At 46.8% G+C, this 25,189-nt stretch overlaps 1 protein-coding gene across 5 annotated transcripts in view; it reads left to right on the forward strand.

Annotated features, from left to right (window-relative positions):
• The window catches only part of FNIP2 (folliculin interacting protein 2), a 319,680-nt gene that overhangs the window by 101,402 nt on the left and 193,089 nt on the right, over nt 1-25,189 (forward strand). Inside the window, exons 5-7 of one of the 5 annotated variants that reach the window (XM_085641737.1) lie at nt 18,570-18,602; nt 20,272-20,287; nt 23,485-23,504. The exons of the other annotated variants lie outside the window; for them this stretch is intronic. Coding sequence (XP_085497863.1) covers nt 18,570-18,602; nt 20,272-20,287; nt 23,485-23,504 — 69 coding nt within the window. The remainder of the gene's footprint in view (nt 1-18,569; nt 18,603-20,271; nt 20,288-23,484; nt 23,505-25,189) is intronic. 5 annotated transcript variants of the gene reach the window in all.

Consider the following 25,189-nt stretch of genomic DNA (forward strand, 5'->3'; position numbering starts at 1 on the left):
AGTGGCATATTTGTGTACGGAGAGGACTAGGGTGAAGGTGCTGATGCTAGAGAACAAAGCAGGAGATGGGGTGGGTGGTAGATGGTGACTGGTTCGAAGCAGGTTGTGGCAGAATGCATGCAGCGACTGGGTTGCTGCTGCAGCTCTGGGATGAGAAGGAATAAATAGGTTCTATGCATGCCGCAAACTGGCCTCATGTACACAATCATTATGCTGTGGGAGAGGCGGTGGGCCAGTACTGACTGGGTTTTTGCCCAGTACGGTTAGGAAAGGAGGCCTGTCTGGCTTGAGTCATGCTGGGGCACCAGCGGGATAGCCAGGGGCATGCTTTCCTTTCCTCATTGGATCTGCGTGGCGATGGTTGCATTGGTGTGGTCTTACTCCCCAGCAGCAAGTGAGGAAACTACAGTACAAAAACGGGTGACCAGTAGAGACTGATGTCAGATACCGAACAAGGAAACAAGAAGAAAAAGGCATGCTAGAACGAGGGAAATCAAGAATTGGCAAATCAAATGGTATGTTCTCTTGGCTTTGCCAGTGCTTGTTTTTTATCACCGTATATGAACGCATGCGTCATGATTCCATGATGGCTGCTGATGCGTGCTCACGCATCACAATGCATATGCATTCATGCTTCATTACCCTTTTTGTCACTGTAGAGGACTCCACAATCCCAATAGAGAGGGAGATGCAAAAGTTTGTAAGAACCTGAAAGGAGGAAAGGGGATGATTCTGCTACATAGTTGAGAAGAGTGAGTGAAAAAGAGAGGGTTGGGGTAAAAATGGGTAGAGAAAAATGTGATGGGTGCGAAAAGCGGAGTAAAGAACGATTAGTATGTAGAGTAATAAGTACAAAAAAGCAGAGCGAGTGGAGTATAGAGAGCAAGGAAATTATGGGTACAGCAGGTGAAGTAAAAGTGAGTGGATTGGAAGAAGTAAAGCTAAGTAGGTATGGTAAATAAATTCTGCTGAACCAGAAGGATGGTGGAATAAGCACAGAGACTCTGGAGAAAAGACCCGCCTTCCCTCAAATTTCAGTTCTTGTTGTCTTGTGACTTATGAACTGATTGAGGGTTAACTGGTGTTCAGAGAACAAAAAAAAGGAGCCCCCAGTGCCTCAACGGGGAAGAGAAGTCATGCTATGGTTGTACCTGTGACAGAGATATCAACATGGAGACTAAGCCAGCCAAAGGTCGGATGTGTGCAGACTCAGCCTGTGGTACCCAGAAACAAGAGGTGAGAGGCCACTCTTTCTGCCTGCAGATACTAGTTGCATGTTGAGATTTTATTTTATTAAAACTTTTTTTATTAGACATCATCGACAAAATCCTCCATCTACAATCACGAGCAAGGAACCATACAATGTTCAGGATTGCAGTATGAGACACAATAAATCAAAACACAGTATACTACTCAGAGTATTTCAATGGGTTTCAAGAGTTTCAGTATTTTGTATTGGAGCTGGTGGAATACACATATCCCCTCTGTAATGATTCCATGACCCCCACACTCTATTTCATTTCCCAGGGCATCCTCTTGCTACGTAAACCGATTTCTCCAGGAACATGCACCAGTCAAGACCCTCCTCCCATTGTCTCAGTGTAGGTGACTGGCGTTCCCCCCCCCCCCCCCCCGTGTTGCGCTATATTTCTTTTCGCAATCATTAAAGCTAGAGTAGCCCACAGTGTAGTATTGGAGGTGAGGTCTGTAGGTTCACAGATATTTAGGAGGCATCTGCGGGCCTCCGGCTGTATGTCGTAATGCAGGACCTCTCGTAGAGCTCGCTGTACAGCTTGCCAATAGGACTGTATGTGTACACAGTTCCATATGATGTGCATAAATGTGTCGATCTCCCCGCACCCACTTCTACACTCTCCCGTTTCTGCTCTACCCATACGATCCAAGCTCGGCCCTGTATAGTAAATTCTGTGCAGAATTTTGAGCTGCACCAGTCTTAGTCTTGCCTGGATCGCCACATTTCTTGGGGAGGAGACCGCCTCCTGCCAATCTTCTTCGTCTAGTTCTACACCGTCGCTAACCCATTTCTCCTTCAGCGATTGCAAGGGATCTTCCACGTTATTGATCAGCTTTTTATAAATCAGGGAAATGGGTTTTCTCCGGGAGGTGGCCTAGAGAATACTGTCCTCCAATGGAGATGCCTCATGTAATGTGGATTTGCTCGTGACCTGCGCGAGTAGGGCATGCCGGACCTGGAGATACAGGAAATATTCAGTACCTGCCAGACTGTATTGCTGTAGGAGGGAGGCAAAGGAAAGAATAGTCTCCTTACCCCAAATGTCCTTGATCCGTGAGAGTCCAATCAGATCCCAGTTGTCAAAGCCCTTGGAATGCCACAGGCTTCCCAGACTCTCAGAGTTCCACAGTGGAGTTGCCAGGGTAAGTCTGCGTCCCATCCCAGCTGCTTGTTAGCCACATGCCATATATGAACCGAAAGTGCAGTAGGTCCTGTAAGGGGGTATCTGCGGGGCCTGGCATAGAGCGCTCTGGTATATTCACCCCCAGGGAGCAGCCATTTATCCATGGCGTACACGGGGTCATCCGGTCGACCGTAGATCCGGTGATTGATAGCTGCCAAATGGGACGCCCAATAGTATTTTTTAACGTCTGGAAGGCTGATGCCCCCATCATACCAATTAATGGTCAATTTAGTTAGGGCTATGTGGGGTTTACCATCCCACAGGAGGTCTCTTTGAAGATCCTCTATTTCTTTGAAATAAGAAGGGTGAACTGGGTCCATTGAATTCTAGAGGCCATACAGGAAGCATGGCAGGGCCATCATTTTAAAGAGGACTGCTTTACCCAACCATGAAAGGGGTCTCTGTATAGGTAGCCCCAGGTAGCAGGAAAAGCGGAGTTCCGCATTCAGTGTGATGAGAATGCAGAGACAGCGAAAGCCGTCTGAGGCTATTTGAATTGGGCAGCCCCTTGGAAGGTTAGGCGATTCTCCCTGCTGGACAAACACCATGGATTTCGACCAGTTAATGGTGAATCCAGAGATTCTCCCCAAAAAACCGCGAGAATGTCTAGGCCAATTAGGGAGGCCCTTGGGGAGGTCAGGTACAACAAAACATCGTCTGCATATAACGAAATCTTTTCTTCCCTACACGGTGACCACGGCATCCCGCGAATCACTTGATCCCTATGGATCCATGGTGCCAGGGGCTCCAAGGCCAACGCAAATAGGAGTGTAGACAGAGGGCAACCCTGGCGCGTACCACGGCTCAGCTGGAAAGCTGGTGACTTACAGTTGTTCACAACGACCTGGGCCATGGGACTAGAATACAGCAGACTGACCCAGCTATTAAAGTTAGGCCCAAAACCCAGTTTGTCTAACACTGCAAAGAGGTAGGGCCATTCAACCATATCGAATGTCATGGTGGCATCCAGGGATACCAGCACAGCGGGTTCTAGAATAGTTGGTACTCTGCCCAGAACACCATGTAAGCGGTGTAAATTGAGAGCGGTATTTCGGTGTGGCATGAAGCCCGACTGGTCAGGGTGCACTAATGGGTCAATTACCTTAATCAAGCTTGTAGCTAATAATTTAGCTAGAATCTTAGGTTCTTCATTCAGCAGCGATATGGGTCTATAGGACGCGCAGCTGGTTTTGGACTTACCCTCCTTGTGAATGACTGCTATATTTGCTACTCGTTAGTCAAATGGGAGCATCCCCTTGTCCCTGCTCTCTAAGAACATCGTATGGAGGTAAGGAGCTATCTTGTCTGGCCTTAATTTGTATAGTTCAACTGGAATGCCATTGGGACCTGATGCCCTTCCAGAATTCACCCCCCGTATTGCCTGTGCCACCTCATCTGTGAGAGATGACTCGAGATATTCGTTATTGTCCTCTGAGAGGACTGGGAGGCTAATATCCCTAAGCAATTCACTGTTTTCTTTGTGTGTGTATCCGCCAGTTGTGCGATACACTGTTTGATATTCTGCAAATTGGTTAGCTATTTCCTGTGGGTCAGTTATGGGAGAAGCGTCTTCTCCGTGCAGCTCGGGCACCAGCCGAGCCGCCCACTTCCTCCTGTCCAACCATGTGATAAGCTTCCCCGCCTTATCCCCATGTTCATAGAGTCTGCTCTGTGTCTCTCTACTCTGCACCCTGGCTCTATCTTCAGCTATGCTTTTGAATTAGTCTTGTTTCAAATTAAGGAGATGTAACTTTTCGGTTGTCACGGCTTGGGCTAATTCTTCCTACACTCTCAATATTTCTTCTTCTGCTCGCACCAACTCTGCCTGCCAATTCTTCTTCTTTCCCGCTATCAGTGATAGGGTTTCCCCTCGAATAACTGTTTTGTAGGCTTCCCATATCGTCTGCGCTGAGTCAACCGTCCCTTCATTATCTTGGAAGTAGTTGTCTGTGACCTGAGCTATTTTCTTCTGGGTTTCCGGGTCTCTCAGGTACCATGGATTAATGGGGGCTATCCTCCCAGCGTTTCTGTGACCCAGGGCTATCTGTATCCAGACCGGAGAGTGGTCTGAGATACCTCTACTCAGGTGGTGAACCTCCCGGATATTGATTGCCTGTGCTGCTGGAATTAAGATATAGTCAATACGGGAGAGGCTATGGTGGGCACCCGAACGTTTCTTGAGTCCCTTCGGGGTTACGGGTCCTCAAACCGTCCGCCAGTCCCATGGACTCGAACAAGTCCGATAGCCACTTCTGTGAGGGTCTGCGTTCCCGTGGTGGATGATGATTAAGCGTTCTGGACAGCCCTGCGTTGAAGTCTCCCCCTATCACAAGGAGGCCTACAGGAAGTGACAAAAGGATAGTACCCAGGTCCTTAAATGTGTCGCTTTGAAGACCGGGGGGGGGGGGAAACATACACTGAAACAAATGTGGCCGTCTTCACCTCCCACAAACCAGAGACCCCGATATATCTACCCCGAGCGTAAGACCATGTGGTCTGTATAGAGAAATGGAACGAGTTTAGTTAATATGCCCACTCCTCGCGACCTCGTAGTAAAGCCGGCATGTGCCACCAACCTATAGCCTCCTTTGTTTAGCGCTAGACATGTGTTCCCTATCAGGTGCGTTTCCTGTAGGAGGATGACATCTGGGGCCTGGCGCCTGAAATATTGGTTAACCAAACCACGTTTAATCTTGTCGCCCTGGCCGTTTACATTCCAGCTGAGGACCCTAACCCCCATGTGTACCCATCTATATTGAAACTCTGAAGCTGCTCCTGCTCTGTGGTCGATGTCTGTGGTGTCAAAGGCAAGCTCTATACACAATTCAAACATTAAGAACATAAACTTCCCTTCCCAAGCTCCCCCCTCCCTGCAACCCATACTCTGAATCGTCGGTCGGATTGAGCCTGCAAAAGAATTGTTGTGATCAAACAGCAAAAACAACCCCACCCCATCGCCCCCACCCTGCTCCCCGGCACTCTGGGCTTCAAACTGCCCATGATTAAACTTGCAGAGTGCCTGTCGCCCCACCAACGTGACTAAAAGTAGAACATTTGGGTATGTGGTGCCCTCCTCTCATCCCTTCCCTACAAAAACGTCAAAGCTAAATCGTCTACAGCTAACACAAAATTATATCCAGCGATAATCAGTGAGAAGGGTCCAACGTGAAAAATTTTTCTTATAGACTAACACATCTTGTACGTTCAACCTCCAATCTGAGCCGTCTCACCTGAAGACTGTGATTAACGTTCCCCCCCCCAATTCCCTAACACAACCCCCCCCCCCCTGCCATCAACTTTACCACACGCTCCAGCAGAATGTCCGTCATCGATTCTCCAGCCACTCTGCTGCCGACTCCGGATGCTCAAAGAACCAGGCTCGACCGTCCGCCTCCACCTGGAGTCTAGCGGGGCAGAGCATGGCGTATTTGAAGCCTTTATCCCTCAGCGCTTTTTGAACTCCAAGAACAAACGTCTGTTTCTGAACCATCTGAGTGAAGTCAGGGAAAAAAGATATCTCAGCATTTTCATATTTCAAGGATGGGGTTGGGCCATTCTAGCGTGCTGAGAATAACATCACTGTCACGGAAGTTGAGGACTCTAGCCAGGATCGGGCGAGGGGGGGGCACCCCGGTCCTCGGCCGACCCCCCCAGGAACCCTATGTGCCCTCTCGATAACGAAGAATTTTCCCAACCCCTTGGGTTGCAGATGTTTGAGGATAAGGTCCTCTACGAAGAGATCGGTTGCCTGCCCCTCTGATTTTTCCGGAACACCCAGAATTCGGACGTTGTTGCGGCACAGGCGTCCTTCATAATCGTCCATCCTGGATTCTGCGAATTTCTGGAATGTATGCAATTCCTTGACTTCCAGTTGCAACTGGGAGATGTCTTCCTCTAGGCTTGCGGTGGTTAATTCCATTTGTGTCACACGCTCACTATTCTCATTCAGGTCCGCCTGGAGCAGGTTTACCTCTACGGTGATGACATCCATCAAGGGCGGTCTTTATGCCCGCGATCCCTTCCATTACGTGCTTGAGCGTTGACTCCTGCGCAGCTTCTCTCTGAGTTGTGCCTCCCTTGCTCACCAGGGCGAGTCCGGCAGCGACGTTTTAGGTAGTGTGTATCTGTCCATTCAAATCTGCTGCACGGACTTGTATCCCCATGAAGTCGACATTGTGCCTTCAGCGCTGTTTCAGATATGATAACTGTGCTATGCCACCTCTCCGGGCGAACAGCCTCTCCTGCCCCGCAATCCGCTCTGCTCGTGACCTTTCACAGGAGAAGGTCTCAGGGTCAGCTGTGGGGCTGCTGGTCTCTCACAACGTCAAGCCACCGCTCAGTGTCTGTTGCTGACACATCGATATCACTCACTTCTTGGTCCAGGGGCACAGGGCGGACGAGGACGAAAGCGAGCCACAACACAGCGAGACCTCCAAATATTCCAGGCAGCAAGGACCCAACGCCAGGACCCCAGGAGGAGAAAGAAGAAACAAGCCCCCCAGGCCCCACCCTGCGCCCGCGGTAAGTGCAGGAGGGTTGTCAACCCCCTGTGCACTGTGAAGGCTGCGCAGGGCGGGCACCAGCTGCCTCAGAGTTCACAACACGTGTGGTTCGCCGTTTATAGGCATGCACCATGAGTCTCAGCGACGTCTCCGTATGCCCCAGATGGCGAATCCATGTTCCTCCCGCAGACCGCCCCGGGACGATGCAATGTCAGCCAGTTATTTCCACGAACGCGGGGCCTGTAGATCGTGGCTCCTCTGTGTTGTGCAAGCGACGCAGGGGTACCGCTCCCCTGCCCTTCCGGTTCGATTCAGACGTAAGCTCTTGGCTGACCCCAGGATCTGTGTTTTGGTGCGCTGCCTCTCGGGTCTCGCAAGCCGCCACTGCCGCTCCAGGAGCTCATCGGGGGAGGGGGGGGGGGGGGCGGGCAGTCCAAGTCAGGCCTCGGCCGCTGCAGTGATATTCACTTTGGGGACTTCCTGCACCGCTCAGCACGCCTGGGGTCGACCGCCAGTATTCTCCTCAAGTCTCCGGTGCCCACTCCGTCACCGGACTCCGGGGGTCCCCGACCGCCCCCGGGTCGATGTCGCACGTTGTGCACTGCAGGAACTGCTTCCGAGCTATTCCGGTCCTGGAATCCGTGCTTCAGGCCCACTGAATTGGTGTCTGCATGCCGGTCTGCTGCCACTCGAGGCCCCGGCTTCCACTCCGAGACCAGGCCTCACTGCGCCATCAGCTCGCACTCAGCCCCGGATCTCAATTAATCTTGTGATTAAGCTCCGGATAATTGGGACGGATAGACTGGGGACTAAAGGGATCGGCGGAGCTCCGCTAAGCTGCGACCATTGTGCTCAGCGGCTTGGCCACGGCCCCCGCATGTTGAGATTTTAGTGAAAGTTCCTCGCCTTTGGCACATGCCAGCACTTTGAGTCTGCCAGACTAGTTGTAGGGGTTACATTGGCAATAGTTTAGTGATATTCCTCCTTGTTGTTTGCCTTCCTTCACAGGCATACTAGCATACATCTGTTAAATTAGCTACTTGAAAAGATCAAGTTATTGAAAAGACAGGTGTGCATCCAACCAGTCAATTTTACTGCGTTTGGCGCATCTGTATGTATGTGAGAAAATGGCGCTACAAGGCAACTATGAGAAAAGTGTAATGTTGTAGGTTTCAAATGATGGATTTATTGAAAGAACAAGCGTTGGTAAAGCCGATCGGTTTCGCTTACTCAACATCTATTGGCTTTCTCATTTTGTCCTTTTTAGACATGTTGCGCAATAGCATGGGCTGCTGTGCAACACGGCCTAAGGAAATAAAATAAAAAGTGCAATGACGTGGCCATCGTTGACCGCGCCATAGCTCTCTTTTTTTCTTTAAGCAATGTTGCAGCTGGTGCTTTTGTGGAAATGTGTAAAAAAAAAAGAGCGTGGGTGGCCAGCAACAGGGAGTTTCATCCATGGACAGCAGGAGGTGAGGTGAGAAATCAAGCATAGACAGCTGGAGGACAAATCGAGCACTGATGAAGCAAGCATGGACTGCAAGAGGAGGGCGGGAGGTGGGAAAGCACCAACCAACAGCGGGAGAAGGTTGGTGGAGTGGTAATGAAGCAACGGACAGCAAGAGGAGGGCGAAAGGATGTTAAAGAAACCATGACCAGTGGGAGAAAGGTGGCGGAAAGCAACACAAGGGTGGGAGTAGCAAGAGCAGGAGGAGGGCAGGGGTGAGAGAGTAACTGCAGAGACAAGCACTCTGAGTGCACATAAAAAGAAAAAAAAGAGAACCTGAAGGAGCCTGCGGCCAGTGAAGGACACTGGCCACAGACAGGGCTCTGTACTTAGCCAATTGTCCACGGCAGAAACCCACATGAAGCCCCAGTAGGAAGCAGAGGACGAGGCTCTGATCAATAAGAAGCAAAGAAACAAGAGTGACATAGGAGTCAACCAATGGTAAGTAAGGGGCGGGCTCTGCTGTTGAGGCGAAACCTATAGAGGGTACCTTAACTTGTAGCGAGTTGGTATGTTTAAAACCACTATCTAGCAAACAACTGTCTAACTGTCTTAGATCACATTCAGCTAGTATCAAGGACTGGCTGTGTCTGGCTGTCTTGGTAATGCTTAGTCCAGCATCACTGAGCTTCAATGCAGTTGGATAGATCTGCAAAATGGGTGGATTCTGCAGAAATCGGCAGTCTGTAACCATGCAGGGGTTGTGTCTCTGCGGGTCAGAACGTTAAGTGGCTTGGTCTGTAGCGCAGCAGTTCCTAACCTTTTGACTGCTGTGGACCCTAACTGAATCATTACTGTAATTTGGGGGCCCCACTGAGTCATTATTAGAAGGCGGGGACCACTGGCCTAAGCTATGCTTATGATTTGAACCTCTAAACAATACATACAAATATAAAAAGAATTCTACACCTAACAAATCTCCTAATATTTAAATATTTTGTTTATTCATAATCTGAAATGGAAAAGGTTTTCAAATTTGCTTATTTATTGTATACACTTTATTAATTTTAATATTCCTAAATTTTTTAACCATTCGTGGACCCCCTGAATAGGTCTTGTGGATCCCCAGGGCTCCTCTGACCACAGGATAAGAAGCGTCACTGTAGTAGAGGGATTTTTGGGAAGGAGGGCATCCAAGACTTCCCCACGTGCCAATAACTTGTGAGGTCAAGTGAAAACAGCTCGGTAATGTGCACTTGGTTCAGATCTGGGCAGGGGTATCGGGGACACTAGTGGCAGGCAGTGTGGAAAGCAATCTCTGTGGGGATAATGTTTGATGGTCACATTGAGGTTTGTTTCCTGCTGAGGAGCCGAGCGGAATGCATAGCTGGTCGAGGAATCGGACTAGAGCACGTTTAACACTGTAGAGTGTAGACCTTTGATTTGGTCTTGAGCTTAACGGGACTCTGACACAGGGTGGCAGTCTTTAGGTAGAATAGGAAGTACCTGCAGTGGTCCTGCAATTTCTCCTGCAGCAGGTGTTCTTAGCTGTCTTTTATTTTTTATTTTTCTATATATAAATCTTTTTACTAAACAAACATCGGTCAATGGTACATTACAGAGGACCAGGCAGTTGATACTTCACAATATGCATGGGTGGAAGGATATACAGACAGCACGTATGAGAGGAACATCACGGGGAGATAAGGTCATCGTGCTCTGCAGTTGGTGTACAGATCTCTCCTCTATAAATATTCCATGGGTTCCAGATACGGGACCACTTCTTAGGGCACCCCTTGCCAAATATAATGTCTTTTTTCTAAACATACACCAATCAAGGTTTCTTTCCCAGGCTTTTAATGTGGGTGGATGTGCTTCCCCCCCCCCCACAGTTGAGCGATATTTCTTTTTGCCAACATGAACCCTAGAGTGGCCCATTGCGTCTGAGAAGTGTTTAAATCCGTGGACTCCCAGACATTTAGGAGGCATTGTTTCGCCTCTGGACGGAGGGGGACCTGCAACACCTCGTTGATCGTGTTGTGTATTTGGAGCCAATAAGAGCTGATATGCGTGCATTCCCAGATAGTGTGCATAAACGTCCCGGTAAGGCCGCAGCGTCTTCTGCATTCTCCTGTGTCATACCATCCCATGTGTACTAACCTGGGCCCCGTTATGTAGATCCTATGAAGGATCCTAAGCTGAACCAGTCGCAAGCATGCTGGGATAGCCACCTCTTTAGGGGAGGACACTGCTGCTTGCCAATCCTCATCATCAAGCTCTATCCCATCATGTACCCACTTATCTCGCAGTGCAAGGAGAGGGTTTGTCATGTGATTGATTAGCTTTTTGTATATTAATGATATCGTTTTTTCAGGGAGGTGACCATCTAAGATTCTGTCCTCCTGGGGAGAAGCCTCCGGGGGATCGGCTCCTCTAGGCAATGAAGACCCGAGTGAGTGTGGGACCTGTATGTAACAAAAGTATTCTGTGGCTGCCAATTCATTCACTTTGAAGCATACTGAAGGACTTGATTTCCCCCCCCCCCCCCCCCCCCTCTTCCCCAAATATCCTTGATAGCTGAATCCCGATAAGGTCCCACCTGTCGAAGCCCTTAGTTTTCCACAAGTCGCCCAATTTCTCTGAATCCCAAAGAGGGATGGCCAATGTTAATTTGTGTCTCCAACCAAGAGAGTTAGTAGCGTTTTGCCAAATTTTAACGGAGTGTTTCGTGGGGACTGTTCACTTGAATCGTTTAGGCCAGGAGTTTAATGCTCTGCCATAATTGCCACCCGGAAGGAGCCACCTGTCCATAGCGTAACACGGGTCGTCCGCACGACCATACGTGCCATGATTGATGGCCGCCAGTTGGGAAGCCCAATAGTATTTCTTGATATCGGGGAGGCTGATGCCTCCATCATACCAGTGCAGCGTTAGTTTGTTCAGGGCAATTCGAGGTTTGCCGTCCCATAGTAGGTCCCTCTGCAGGCCCTCAATCTCCTTGAAATAATGTGCTGGAACTAAATCTAAGGTGTTTTGTAGGGCATAGAGGAATCGTGTTAAAGCCATCATTTTGAATAGAGCAGCTCTGCCTAAGAGTGAAATAGGGAGTGTCTTCCAGCTGGCAATATCATTTTTGAGTTTTCGAAGAGGGGGAAGATGATTTTGTGTTTAATTGTATTGGGCAGTTCCGGGGTGGGACGGGAGGGTCCCCCCCTCGAAACAAATAATAAGGGTTTTCCCCAATTGATGGATAGTCCAGAGAATCTACCGAAGACTGTAAGAATGTCCAGCTCTACTATAACAGATTTCCTAGGGGAGGCCAAATAGAGTAAAATGTCATCCGCGTACAAGGATACGCGGTCCTCCCATCTGGGGGACCACCGCAAACCCCTTATCATTGGATCCCAATGTATCCAAGCGGCAAGGGGTTCCAAGGCCAGCGAAAAAAGAAGTGGGGACAGTCGGCAACCCTGACGAGTTCCTCGACTGAGTAAAAATGAGGCTGATACCTTGTTATTTACCACCACTTGAGCCAGTGGTTCAGAATATAAAAGACTTACCCACTGAATGTACTCCGGGCCAAATCCCAGTTTCACCAAAACTGCCCATAAGTAGGGCCATTCAATAGTATGGAAGGCCATGGTCGCGTCCAACGACACAATCACAGCTGGCTCTCGAAGGGTGTGGGCTCTATCATCACCCCATGGACTCTGCGTAGGTTTAGGGCTGTATTTCTGTCCTTAGCTGCCTTAGTTACCATTCAACTAGCCTCTTTCTCTCCCCAAATGTTGAGTTTGCTTTATATATATATGTGTGTGTGTGTATATGTATGTATGTATATGTGTGTGTATGTGTATTTATATGTATGTATATATATGTGTGTATATATATATGTGTGTGTGTATATTTATATGTGTGTGTATATATATATTATCTACTGGCGGTCGCCAGTAGATAGTTATAGTTAGGACCGTGTTTCCATAGGAAATCTCAAAATTCTATTTTGAATAACTTTGGCGCCGGTCGATGAATCCTCGCGAAATTTTCAAAACTAATGGGGCGCTACGCTCCGCTCCTACCCTGAAAGTCTCGGGGGGGATTCGTCAAGCGGGGGCTGAGAAAAAAGGGGGGTCCCAAAACGCGTTTTCCCCATGCATTTTTCCATAGGACCTTTAGACACAGCTACAGCCCGAACGGCTGAACAGAATTACTTGTAATTTGGCAGAGAGGTAGTCCGCAGGTCAAGGATGTGCCTTTTGTAGGTCTGGTGTAAATCTGTTCAGTAGTTCCTGAGAAAATAGCATTTAAATCAATATATATATCTGTAAGCGCGCTCCGTGCGCTTACCGTAAGCTTACCGTACGCGTACGGTGCCGTTCGCGAGCTCAAATCTGATTGGTGGTTACATGACTGTAAACATTCGAATCGGTCGAAATCAGGAAGTGTCGGCCGCCATTTTCTGTCTCTCGCACTGAGAAACAAAGGTGGGGAATGTGAAAAGGGGGCAACGAAGAGAGTTGCAGACCCCCTAGTGTTTGTCAGGGGGTCCAAGAAGGACCCAAAAGTACGAAAAATACATTTAATAATTTTAAAAAAAATCGCGCCGTACGCGTACGGTAAGCTTACCGTAAGCGCACGAAAAAAAAAAATAAAATAAAGAAGTAACCATCACATTTATAAAATAAATTAAAGGACCCACAAGGGAGAAAAAAACAAATGTTACTGTGTAAAAAAAGGCGAGGCGCGCACGGCATGGACTGCGCAACTTGGGCGCTCGGTGCGCTTCGCGCACCGAGCGCCCACAGCGCGCGCACGGTCTGCGAAGCGCACCGTGCGCGCAGGGTGTGCGCACAGTGAAAAACCAGAAAAAAAAATAAAAAATAAATACATAACTTAGCATTTAAAAAAACGTACAAATTCACTGAAAAAACCATAGGTTTCACACACGTTATAGTTAGGAATTATCATTTACAAAACCTTGCAAATTCACTTAAAAAACCATCGGTTTCACACATGTTATAGTTAGCTGTACATTTCACTCGTAAAAAACCAATGAAATTCCACGTTCTAGTTAGATCAGGTAACTATAACTTGCGCGACCGCAATCCACAATGTGTAATTTCAGATGTCATCAGTGATGTCATGAGTGATGTCACTGACCATGTCATGAGTGATGTAATATGTGACGTCATCAGCAGTGGATTGCGGGTGCGCGAGTTATAGTTACCTGATCTAACTATAACGTGGAATTTCATTGGTTTTTTACGAGTGAAATGTACAGCTAACTATAACATGTGTGAAACCGATGGTTTTTTAAGTGAATTTGCAAGGTTTTGTAAATGATAATTCCTAACTATAACGTGTGTGAAACCTATGGTTTTTTTCAGTGAATATATATATATATATATATATCTACTGTGAAAGTATTTTTGTCGCAAAGGTGTTTGTATTCCAGCTATACCTGTGCAGCCCAGTAGCTGGAGGGGGTAGAGAACTCATTCTCCTTTTTTTTCTGTTGATTTGTGCTTTGTCTTTTAAACATGATTTAGATGATAATTGTGAGAACATGTAAGTGTCTTTTACTCCACTTTATGTCCTTTTGCAGTAATAACCTCCCGCCCCTGCTAGCAGTGATAATAAATAGAACTGTATAATGGTTTTGTTTTCTGAGGAAGAGAAATGGTATATTATTAGCAGTGACCTTTCTAACTACTAGCAAACAATAGTTTGTGTAAAACAGCATATAGCTAGAAAGAAGCCAGTGAATTTTTTGTGTTGAAATCTGTTGCTTACTTTTACTGGTTTACGTGCTTTATAATGTTTGTCATGGTAAATGTTTGCCGCAGATCTTTGGTCTGGTCAAACATGACCCCGCAATGAATGTACAATGTTTACTGTTGTGCAGGACCCTTTTGACATTCCAGGAAAGCAAGTTGTTGGGTAAGCTCGACCAGTAGTGAAGGTTGCTTTATTGACGTTCTGTACTGAGTACAGTGTCCTTCCATTCCTGGGCATTCTTGGAAGCCAGGATAATGGACAAGCCCCCTTTTCCTATTGACAATACCAGCAATCATCCTAAAAAGATAAACAATTTGGAAAATGTTCAGTATTGTTAAAACACTGTCGGTCAGTGGTCGCGGGCATAGTTAAGGCTGAACGATCTCATGCAAATGTTTAATGCTTTATATGCTGTGATGTACATTATCAAAAGAAATGGTTTGCACTTGTAGTGTAAATCTTTGAAATTAGTCTAACTTCTAGCTAGGTTGAACGACAGAATTAAAAGCTGAATCATGGTACGGAAGGTCTTTGTCCATTAGAATTTGTCATTCATTAAGGTTTTATTTCATTTAATTCTGGTGACTGGGCAATCTCAACCCAGCTACAGGCTTTGTTGGTTCGTTTTTAAATGGATTTAATTTAATTTTCACAGGGAAAAAAGGTACAACTAGTACATGCATTTCTGTGGAGCATCATAATATTACATTTCAGCCTTTTTAGGTCTCGCCTTGGCAGCGAATGCGCTGCATGCGCTGTCTCAGCCAGACCTAAAGTAATCTCTATATGTTGGCAAGCAGCCGGTAGTTTCTCCTGCTGCTTGCCATTGGCTTAGTGTTGTTCTCGCATTTCTTACCTTTGTTTTTAGTGGCTGTTGATGTCCAACTGACTTCGGTGTAGTCCGGAAGCAGCGGCCACCAACTACAGTTTTAGTCCGCACTGTTCGGAATTTTTGTTTGTCTTGCGCATCGCTGCCTGACCTAAACATGGCAGCGGCGCATGCGCAAGGAGCCGGTGTGCGCGAGTGGTGTGCAGCACATGCTGCTTGTCCTTTCTTTCTCCCTTTTCCCCCTTCCCTCCCTTCCGTCTGTGCCCCCGCCCCCTGTTCCTCCTTTCTCGTGCTCACTCCAAGGCTTTGCCGCCGCCATGATTAAGAAGTTCGTTAGCTTTCGATTGCAATATTTTCATGATCGGGCATCGGACTCTAGAAGGAGCCATTTGCGTTGTATTGCTCTTCCAAGTAGGGGTGTGTGTTTCATCCTCCATAGTAGCAAGCCCAGCAGCATCAGTTACTATAGCTGTAGAACACAAGCAAGTGCGTCGTCCCTTTTGCACGGTTGTCTTCAGCAGAGCCATTCCGCGGGGAACAGCCAGAACAGGTGTGTGTTCCAAGAAGAACCAGCCGAGAGAGGAGCGCCATGAATCAGTCGGACCACGCTGAGTGAGAATCCAAGTCCGCCGTGATGTCCCAGCGATCATGATCAATATCAGATGAGTCAAAAGCAGGAGACCCCTTTCACTTTTCACTTTTTCACTTTTAGTTGTGGCAAAAGTCCTTAATTGTTTGTATTTATTGGTTATCTTGAAGGCTCACAAAACATCCGTACTCCCCACATCGATGAAGGATTTTCGCTCCTTCATTTAGTTGCTTTAATTTCTTTCACTTTCCCGGCGTTTCTGCCTCAGCATACCATAGCGGAGAAGCAGCAGCTCTGGGTGCGAGCCATTAGCGGCAGAGTCAATCCACCATCTTCCCTTCCTCCGCCCAGACACAGTGCATAATACCTAGAACCATGTCAATGTGACGCATCACCCTCCCAAAGTTTGACTACGCTATATTGCATCATTAAGCAAATCACTATGAGCGAGGAAGCGCAAAACTTCACAGTCAATTGTAACATTTATTAAGACATACCTTTCTTTGGAAGCTCCATTCAGCATGCCTCATCTATGTCCACACGCGCCAAACCTGTTCTGATCCCGGAAGCTGCCTAATTGGGGAAAAGGGCCCCGTCCATTACCTAACACTGGGCCGTAACCCTAATTGTTGAAGTGCACATGCGTGGGAATGGTGGCGGGTGTGTTAATAGTCGCCTGTATGCAAATCCCTGTTTGTATGCATGTTGTTCTAGCAGTTTGTGGCTCCTGATTTATATTCATATGTGTTCACTACAATGAGGGACTCATAACTGACAATACCTCACATTCAAAAAAAGAAGCCCAGAGCCTTAATTCAAAGAAAGATTGTATTATCAAGGGTATCAAGTCACGTTTATAAAACAAGGAAAAAGTGGAAACCACACGCATGTTAAACAATACCTGATGGCACTACATATTCAAACAAGCATTTGCAATGCAATCGGTCTCGCATTTACGCGAGTTTGAGCTATTCAAATTGCAAATAACAATGCCTTTTATTTTATTTTTCGTTTTTAAACTTAAATAAAAGGCATTGTCATTTACAATGCCAATAGCTTATACTCGCGTAAATGCGACACCTATTGCATTGAAAATGCTTGTTTAGGTTTAGTCTGACTCAATCAAATCTGTGCTTGGACACAGGATCTCTCGTTTGGCAGTAGGGACTAGTTTGTCCCTATGGCTACCAATTTCATCAGGGTTGCCCCCTTTCCAGCATTTTGTCCTCTATGATGGGCTCTATCCTTAGGCCATTTCCCATTCTGAAATTGTCTCTCTATGACCCCCATATATTTTCAAATTTCCTTAGGCATCCCATACCCCCATACAACCCTCTCTGATTCCATGTTTTGACTTATTCCAGTCAATCATTTTGATTTGGTGGGCTGTGAGTGGGTCCCCGATTATCTAAAAAATGTCACTTTTATCTGCCATTAAGTCTGTGTTTACCTGCACTAGTTTATGCCTCTGTAGGTTTGTCTGTTTCATCACCGTAATCGGAGAAAGGTTGGAGTCCATGAGAAAGCTATGTCTAGTACCGTATAAAGCACTCCACCACCCACGAGGTGTCTCTCTGGCATGACTCCAAATCCTGAGAGGAGTGTGCCCTTATGAATCTCAAGGCGTATCGGTAATGTGAAGTGAAGCTGTACGTTGCCGATCGCCGAAAGAAGTCCTGAAAATCCCACCAATCCAGCTTCTATTAAAAGTCAAGGGCATAAACTCTCCTTCCCTCTCTCGGAGCCGTACCCATGACAGGTCTTTGTCCTAGTCCAAGTCTTCCAGTAACTTGAATCAAAGCAGAAGCACAAGAAGGCTAAACTGGATTCATCAGTTTCACCCCTCTCTTCCCGAAAAGTCGTAATGATGTCAGAGTGCTTCTGGGTCTCATTCCCTCACCCCTTGGTACCTGCTTGAGGAATCCTAGGCCCCTTCCCTATATAAATAGTGTAAATCTGTTCTAATGATTGTGGTCACCCTGTCCAATCTAACCGCCAGTTCATTGCCTGGCGTGAAGGTCCCCAGTCATTAATAATGACCATTTGTATGTCCAGGGGTGGCTCCTCCGCTAGGGCGGAGGAACGTCGCCTCACTGCTCTGCGAGCAGTAGTTAAAGGAAAAGTAAAATGATAATAACCAGCTTTGTCAATTTAGTTTTCCATTTCCTGGTATGGGCGGTGCGGGACTGCCAGGGCAGGGGCCAGGAGGAGGATCGGTTGCCCACTCTAAAGTGCGCATAACCATTTGGCCGGCCCTCTCGGGCCGACCAAAACAGCCATGCACGCTTTGCATATTCTGCCCCCAGGCTGCATTACAGCCTGGGTGCAGAACATGCCCAAGCCCCCATTCCGTCTGAGCACCGAACCACGGCGCTCAGACCAATCACAACGCTGCTTTGCAGTGTTGTGATTAGCTAGAGGAGTCAGGAGCCTGGGTGCTTCCTGGTTCCTCCTTCCCAGGAACAAAAGGCAGTGGCGGGGGTTTGCGGACTGAGAGGTGGCTGCCGGCTGGATGGCCAGCCTGAATGTAAGATTTTTATTAATTTACATCCCCTGCCCACCTCCTCATCTCCCCGCCCGCCCTTCCCCGCCAAATAGCGGCCACCACTGTGTAAGTCCCAGTAGTAGAATCCGACCTTCTGAAATGCTGTGCCTCTACAGTACAACATCCTGGACAGGCTGGATAGCTGTATCGCTCACACCTCAGTCCAACCGACCATGCATAATTCTCTGTCTGAACCCTAGAACGTAGTCTCTGAACTATGGCGAGGAAGGAGCTGGATGACCTAAAACAGGCAGGGCAGTGAAATAATTTTTAACAGTGCAGCCCAGCCCATTATTGAAAGCGGGAATGTGCACCAGTGTTTCACATCATCAATAAGTGTGGAGGCCAAGGTTTGATCAAAGAATATTTTGGCATCCAGGGCCACTTCTATTCCCAAGTGCTTAAACCAGTCTCTGCTAACTAAAGATTGGGCCATCTGAGGTTGCTCACCCTCCCACTTGCACACCTTAAGCAGTGCAAATTTGTGTCCGAGCTTTCCACAAACTGCCCATGGATTTCTAGCAACTCAAGTAATGTTCGCGCCGGGCCGCCATATAGAGAGTATGTCACCTGCGGATTGCATTATTTTATCCTCCTCTTTAAGGCCAAATGCGAACCCTCTTACCTCTGAATCCTCTCTGATTGAGAAGACATTGAGGTGACTCCACTGCAAATTCAAACAAGCATTTACAATGCAATGGGTCTCGCTTTTGCAACCGTTTAAGCAATTGGCATTGTAAATGACCATGCGTTTTATTTAGATGTTTAAAACCCAACACATATAAAAAAGACAAAAAAAGAGAGCACTGGTGAGCACACCCTTAAAAGGTCAAAATATCCTCAGGGATTTGGAAAAATACAGTTTATTCTGAAGCAAACAATTTCCTTAATTGATGCTTTGTTTGCAACCATATTCTATTTCAAGATCCTGGCCATATGAAAATATACAAAGTCCAAGCAATTTAGATTCTTCAATATGATGTTTCTTTCATCTTGTTGTGGTTACATCCAGCATGTAAAACTGTGAATATGCCAATACGTGTTTCGTCTTCCCTTAGACTTTATCAAGGCAATTGCAAACGTCATCCAGGTCCATCCAGCGTAAAACCATGGACCCCAGTTATCCATTCCTTCCGATAGAAAAAGCTTTTAAAAGACGTAACTGATTAATCAAAACAGTCCACGATATTTACCAAGGATTCAAAATGTACCCATTGGTCGTTACACTCCTTAAATGATCTCCTTAAACACAAGCTGTTTTATTTAAAAATACTCGCCTAGTTATTTTCCAACCGTCCACCATACTTTCTAAGACTTGCTAGTACATACGTTAATGATAGTACTCGTTTCTTGATACACTCAAGTAGAAGGAATCTTTAATCCAACTCTTAAGTGAAGTTATCTATACAAAATCTGATGGTGGGGATCCATGATCTCCACGTTCCGTCTCTTTCCCGCAGTACTCATACTATTGATCGAATACTTCACTTAAGAGTTGGATTAAAGATTCCTTCTACTTGAGTGTATCAAGAAATGAGTACTATCACTAACGTATGTACTCGCAAGTCTTGGAAAGTATCGTGGACGGTTGGAAAATAACTAGTCGAGTTTTAAAAAAAAAAAAACAGCTTGTGTTTAAGGATATCATTTAAGGAGTGTAACGACCGATGGGTACATTCTGAAGCCTTGGGAAATATCTTGGACTGTTTAGATTAATCAGTTACGTCTTTAAAAGCTTTTTCTATCGGAAGGAATAGGTAACTGGGGTCCACGGTTTTATACTGGATGGACCTGGATGACATTTGCAATTGCCTTGATAAAGTCTAAGGGAAGACGAAACACGTGTTGGCATAGTCACAGTCTTGCATGCTGGATGTAACATCAATAAGATTAAAGAAACATCATATTGAAGAATCTAAATTGCTTGGACTTTGTATATTTTCGAGTGGCCGGGATCCTGAAATAGAATATGGTTGCAAACAAAGCATCAATTAAGGAAATTCTGTTTGCTTCAGAACAAGCTGTATTTTTCCAAATACCGGATGATATTTTGACCTTTTAAGGGTGTGCTCCCCAGTGCTCTCTTTTTGTATAATTTATACACACAAGAGGTTCCTTTTGTGTTAATCACATCTTTTGGTAGTAGATGTGGTAGAGTAGTAACAGCACACCGAATTCTAAATTGACAGATATTGCTACGTATTCACTGTATTACTTTGTACGTTGGTACTGAACAAATTATTGAGGTGCGGTTCTGTTTCCTGTAGAGGAAAACACTACTACCAATGTGTTTATAGTTTACATATATAAAAGGCATTGTTATTTTTAATGCCAATAGCGCAAACTCGCGCAAATGCGAAAGCACTTTAATGTTGGCCGCGCCCATTTATTTAGACGCTGCTCACAGTATTCAGGTTACAGTGAGCATCGTCTAAACAAAGGGGCATAGACAATATTAAAATGAAAGCGCATATGGTACGCTTTCATACAAAGTAAAAATAAAATAATTAAACGTTCTGCGCAGCCGCTGAAGTGAAAGTGTCAGGCACGATTAAGTAATAAAATAAATAAGCGTGGCCACTAATGTGAAAGCGACCACCTGTAAAATTTATAATTAAATAAGTGCGGCCTCTAAACTGAAAGTGGCCCACGCCGTAAATTGAATAAGTGAAAAAGTGCAACCACTATAGTTAAAGCGGACTGCGTAGCAATTTAAATAAATTCAGTAGTAAGCGTGCAGGGGAAGAGCATTAAGGAAAATAGTGCTCACCAACTTATAAAGCAGAGCATGTAACAACACCAGTAAAAGGTCCAGTCCTTATGGGTGGTAACAAATGGAGACAAAGCAGTACCAAGGAGGGACTAACAAGCCTTATAATGAATCGGAAGCCAGCGTTTACGAAGGACAATGGCACAAGCCAATAAAAAATATGCGCAAAGAGTGGGCGGGGCTTCCAGTGCATACTATAATACAGCATGCCTCGCAGAGCGAGCAGTGCATGCGTGCTGCCACTAGGCCTGTCCTAAAAATTAGCATGGAAAGGGGATACCCTTGCCTAGTTCCTCCCTAGCTGAACAGCCCGTAATGTGACCCAAATTACCCTCCCCTCTGCCATTGGATCTGTGTATAACAATTGCTCCCATGCACTGAAGTGTGGGCCCAGCCTCAATTTTTGGTTCACATGAACGAGATACGCCCCTTCAATAAAGTTGATAGCCTTTTTGGCATCTAATGATACTGGTGCCAGTGGAGCCTGCAGCTCTCATATCCTGTCATTCCAGTTGTGTAGCTTTCTCGGATTTAGTCGGGATCATCCTGGCATACATTTCAACTGATATGGGGTAGATCAGAGCACAGATGCTTTGATTCTATAGGAGTATTTTTGCACAGATTTTGGTCTCCAAGTTTAGGAGAGATACTGGGTGACGAAAACCTAATCTGCTGGTTTTTCTTCCTTGTGTATAACTACTGTTTTGGCATTTTTAAGGTCTTCCGACAGTTGTCCACTATCGTTTGCCTCTAGGAATATATTTAACATCTGACTCACTGCTGTCCCTACCTTCTTCATAGTTATTGCCTCATAATTTAAATTAATTGCAAGTTAATTTCCCTAAACTTTGCATAATTTCAGGAAAAACAGATGTTAACGATTTTGCACATCATACTATTTTGACGGCCCTACAGGCATGTGGCTTTAGTTGGGATTGCTGTACTTGAAACAGGTACTCTAGGGAAGCCCTAGAAACATCAAAATCCCTTTGACTACTGCAGTCGCAAGACTGACTTACACTCGGGTTATAGACCCGAAACTGCCCTTCTGAATGTTCAGGAAGATCTGGTACAATGTCTACACCAAGGCTTCTTGTCTGTCATATTCCTAGAGAACCTATCAGCAGCTTTCATTGCCATCAGCTGTTGCGTTCCTGTGGGGTAACTGAGAGAAATTTACATTGTGACTTAGAAGGATTGAGGCAACTTTGCCTCTTTCTTGCCTGGCCGCCCCACAGACCTCCGGTATGGCACCCGTAATCCTATATGTTCAGTATTTACCTTAACCTACTGTTGACAGTCATATGAAACTTCAAACTTCACTAACAAATGTATGACAACAAAACCCATGTGGTCTTGAGTTGGAGAGGAAATCCAACACTTCCACTTACCACTGCCTGAAATTCTTCTGTGCTGGGACAGAAGTGCAGCTGGCCAGCCCTAAATGGGCAAAATGGAATCCTGGGTGTGTGAGCCTCCCCTCTTGCTCATCCCCCCTCTTGCTCACCCCCCTTTCTCCTGGCTGGAACGATGTTCCCATCCCTTTGCAAGACTATATTTATAGGCACTGTTTGCGACTATATATTTACTTTCAGCAGTTGGGTTTTCAAAACTTGTAATTATCCTATCTGGCTTGCTCATACCAACAATCCTTTCCGCCTCTGAAAAGCGTAGTGTCACTCCAGTTTGCTGAAAAAACATAACTATGTTACCCTTGTGACATTTAAAGTGAGAGATAGGGGAGACAAGGGGCTTTTTAGGTCTCGTCTGGCATTAGCAGCGCATGCACTGCTCTCGCCATGCGAGTGCCTTTTGCGATCGATTCTTTGAAAGCTTTACATGCACGCGTACGGATGGACAAAGATGGCTGCTCTCGCCATTCATCCAAACCTAACAACATGCGCATACAGACAGTGGACAGTCCGACGCCTTTTTGTGGCAGTAGCTTTCTATTGTCATGGCAACCAAGCTTCTTATCAGAAGCTACGTCACGCTGCCTTGTTTTACTACCACAGATTCCAGGCCGGCTTCAGCGGCCCTGCGCCGCTCTGGGGAGGGCACCAGAGGACGTACAGCGTGGAGCTCAGCAACTGCCACCGCAGCGAGGGTACCCAGGAGAGAACCCACCGCATGAGCCCGATCAGCCCCAGCCTGCAGCTCCGCCAGCACGTCCAGCTCTGGCCCGGCGTGCAGCTGCACCAGCAGGCGCCCACAGCAGCAAGTGACCCGCAGCAGCCCCCAGCAAGTGCGCCAGAAACACCAGCTGCAGGGGTAAAGGTGCTTAGGATCTCCTACGTGGTGCAGCAGCACCAGGGCCAGGCCGACTTCAGTGGGCTGGCACCGCTCTCGGGAGGGCACCAGAGGACTTGCAGCGTGGAGCTCAGCAGCAGCACCGGGGCCACCCAGGAGAGGACCCGTCGCATGAGCCCGCTCGGCCCCAGCCTGCAGCTCCACCAGCACGTCCAGCTCTGGCCCAGCGTGCAGCTGCACCAGCAGGCGCCCTACAGCCAAGTGCAGCAAGGGACCTGCAGCAGCCCCCAGCAAGTGCACCAGAAACACCAGCTGCAGGGGTAAGCAGGAGTAAAGGTGCTGCTGCTTCATGTACAGTAGTACCGCGATGCTAATGACCTGTAGATGTTTACTTTATATGTGCAATATTTAGCTCATCAAGTAACATGTTAAATAGTGTGCCAAGTGTAGCCAGCATAGTGCAATACACAGAATGTAAATACACAGCTCGCGCCTGGTATTACACGAGCATAATGTATTGCACATAATGTGACACGTGACATATATTCCATAAGAGGCGCACTTGTAGAGTGCATGTTTACCCGAGGAGGGTCTTGATGCTATTCAGAGATTACGAAAGTATTGTTACCCACCTCAGTGTTGCTCGTTTAATATAGTTTTCTGACGGATGAAAGGTTAAATAGATCCACCAGGTTTTAAACCGGTACACACAATACCTCATTTAAAGCCAAATGATTAAATAACCTCTCAGTAATGCACTCAAGTAATGTCATGCACATGCAGCTTTGCATAACTCTCTTCCACTAATAGATTTGTAACACAACACACTCTCTGTAATACCAATACAACTCACTTCAAGAAATACACATGCATGCATTGTAAAGTGTCACACACACTCCCAGTAACACTGCTACTGAAATGCACACACTGTTATCAGTGCATCCCTAGCCATGCACGGACTTTAACGAACGCGTTGTATGACATAACCTTCTAGTGACACACACGTCATGAAATGCGCATACTGTAATATAATGTCATGTCTCATTCGTACGCATACTCCAACTCACACTTTGAACCTCCTGCACTATAATTAAGGGTACTGGCATTATGCAATTTATTTTCATTTTTGGTATAGTTCTGGATTTGCCGTATTTGCCACATAATCCATCATCTGCTGCATAATATGCAGATTTTAACAAAAATTGTTTCTACCGCACACAGTTCAAAAGTTTCTAAAAACGCAGCAACAGGTGTTGCCAGCAAGTGGAAGGACCTTTATAAGGTTGGCTGGTCATCTTTCTGTTTATTGCTATATTTGCAGGGCCGGACTGAACACAAAGCAGCCCTGTGAATGTTATCACACTTGGAGGGTGGTGGGGGGGGGGGGGGTGATGGTGCAAGTGTGAAGCACTGCTGCTTAAGTAAACCATGGTCTCACCTTTTATTAGGTTAAAGCTATTTGCTTTGCTAATGGTATTGTATAGCAAAGCAAATGGCTTTAACTTAAAGGCGAGACCTATTTCATTTTTAATGCTCGTTTTGCACAGAGGTGGCCGCAGCATCCTCGCGTTGTCGTGTGATTACCATCTGACTGTCGGCATGCGATTGCTGTCCCTCCAGTTTTACCGATTGTAAATTTTCTTTTCTATTCCGGACCGTTTTTTTTTACAATCCTTAAGCCTTTTATTTCCGAACAGTGCTGTCCAGTGGGGCGCGATAGTTCTGCCCAGAGCACGGGGTTTGAGTGGGCTGTTTTATGAACAGCGCCTCAGAGCCCGGGCCGGGTAGGCAAAGCCGGACCCGATAGGGGCCCGGGCAAAACGCCATCCGGGGGCGGCGCCCCTCCCCCGGCCAACCCCCACAGGGATTTAAATTAAGGGCTAGGCCGACGGGTGCCAGGATTGGCCCCGAAGGCGGGAGCGAGCCCCCCCCCAATCAGGGGTCGCGCTCGTGGGCCAGGGGGGGGAATAAAAGGGGGGTCACCAGGGTAGGTCTCCACAATTCCCCCCCCGGGCCAAGGGCGAGCGAAGAAGAAATCGGC

Source organism: Triturus cristatus, chromosome 2_2 (assembly GCF_964204655.1).
Source record: "Triturus cristatus chromosome 2_2, aTriCri1.1, whole genome shotgun sequence".
NCBI classification, from domain to species: Eukaryota; Metazoa; Chordata; class Amphibia; order Caudata; family Salamandridae; genus Triturus; species Triturus cristatus.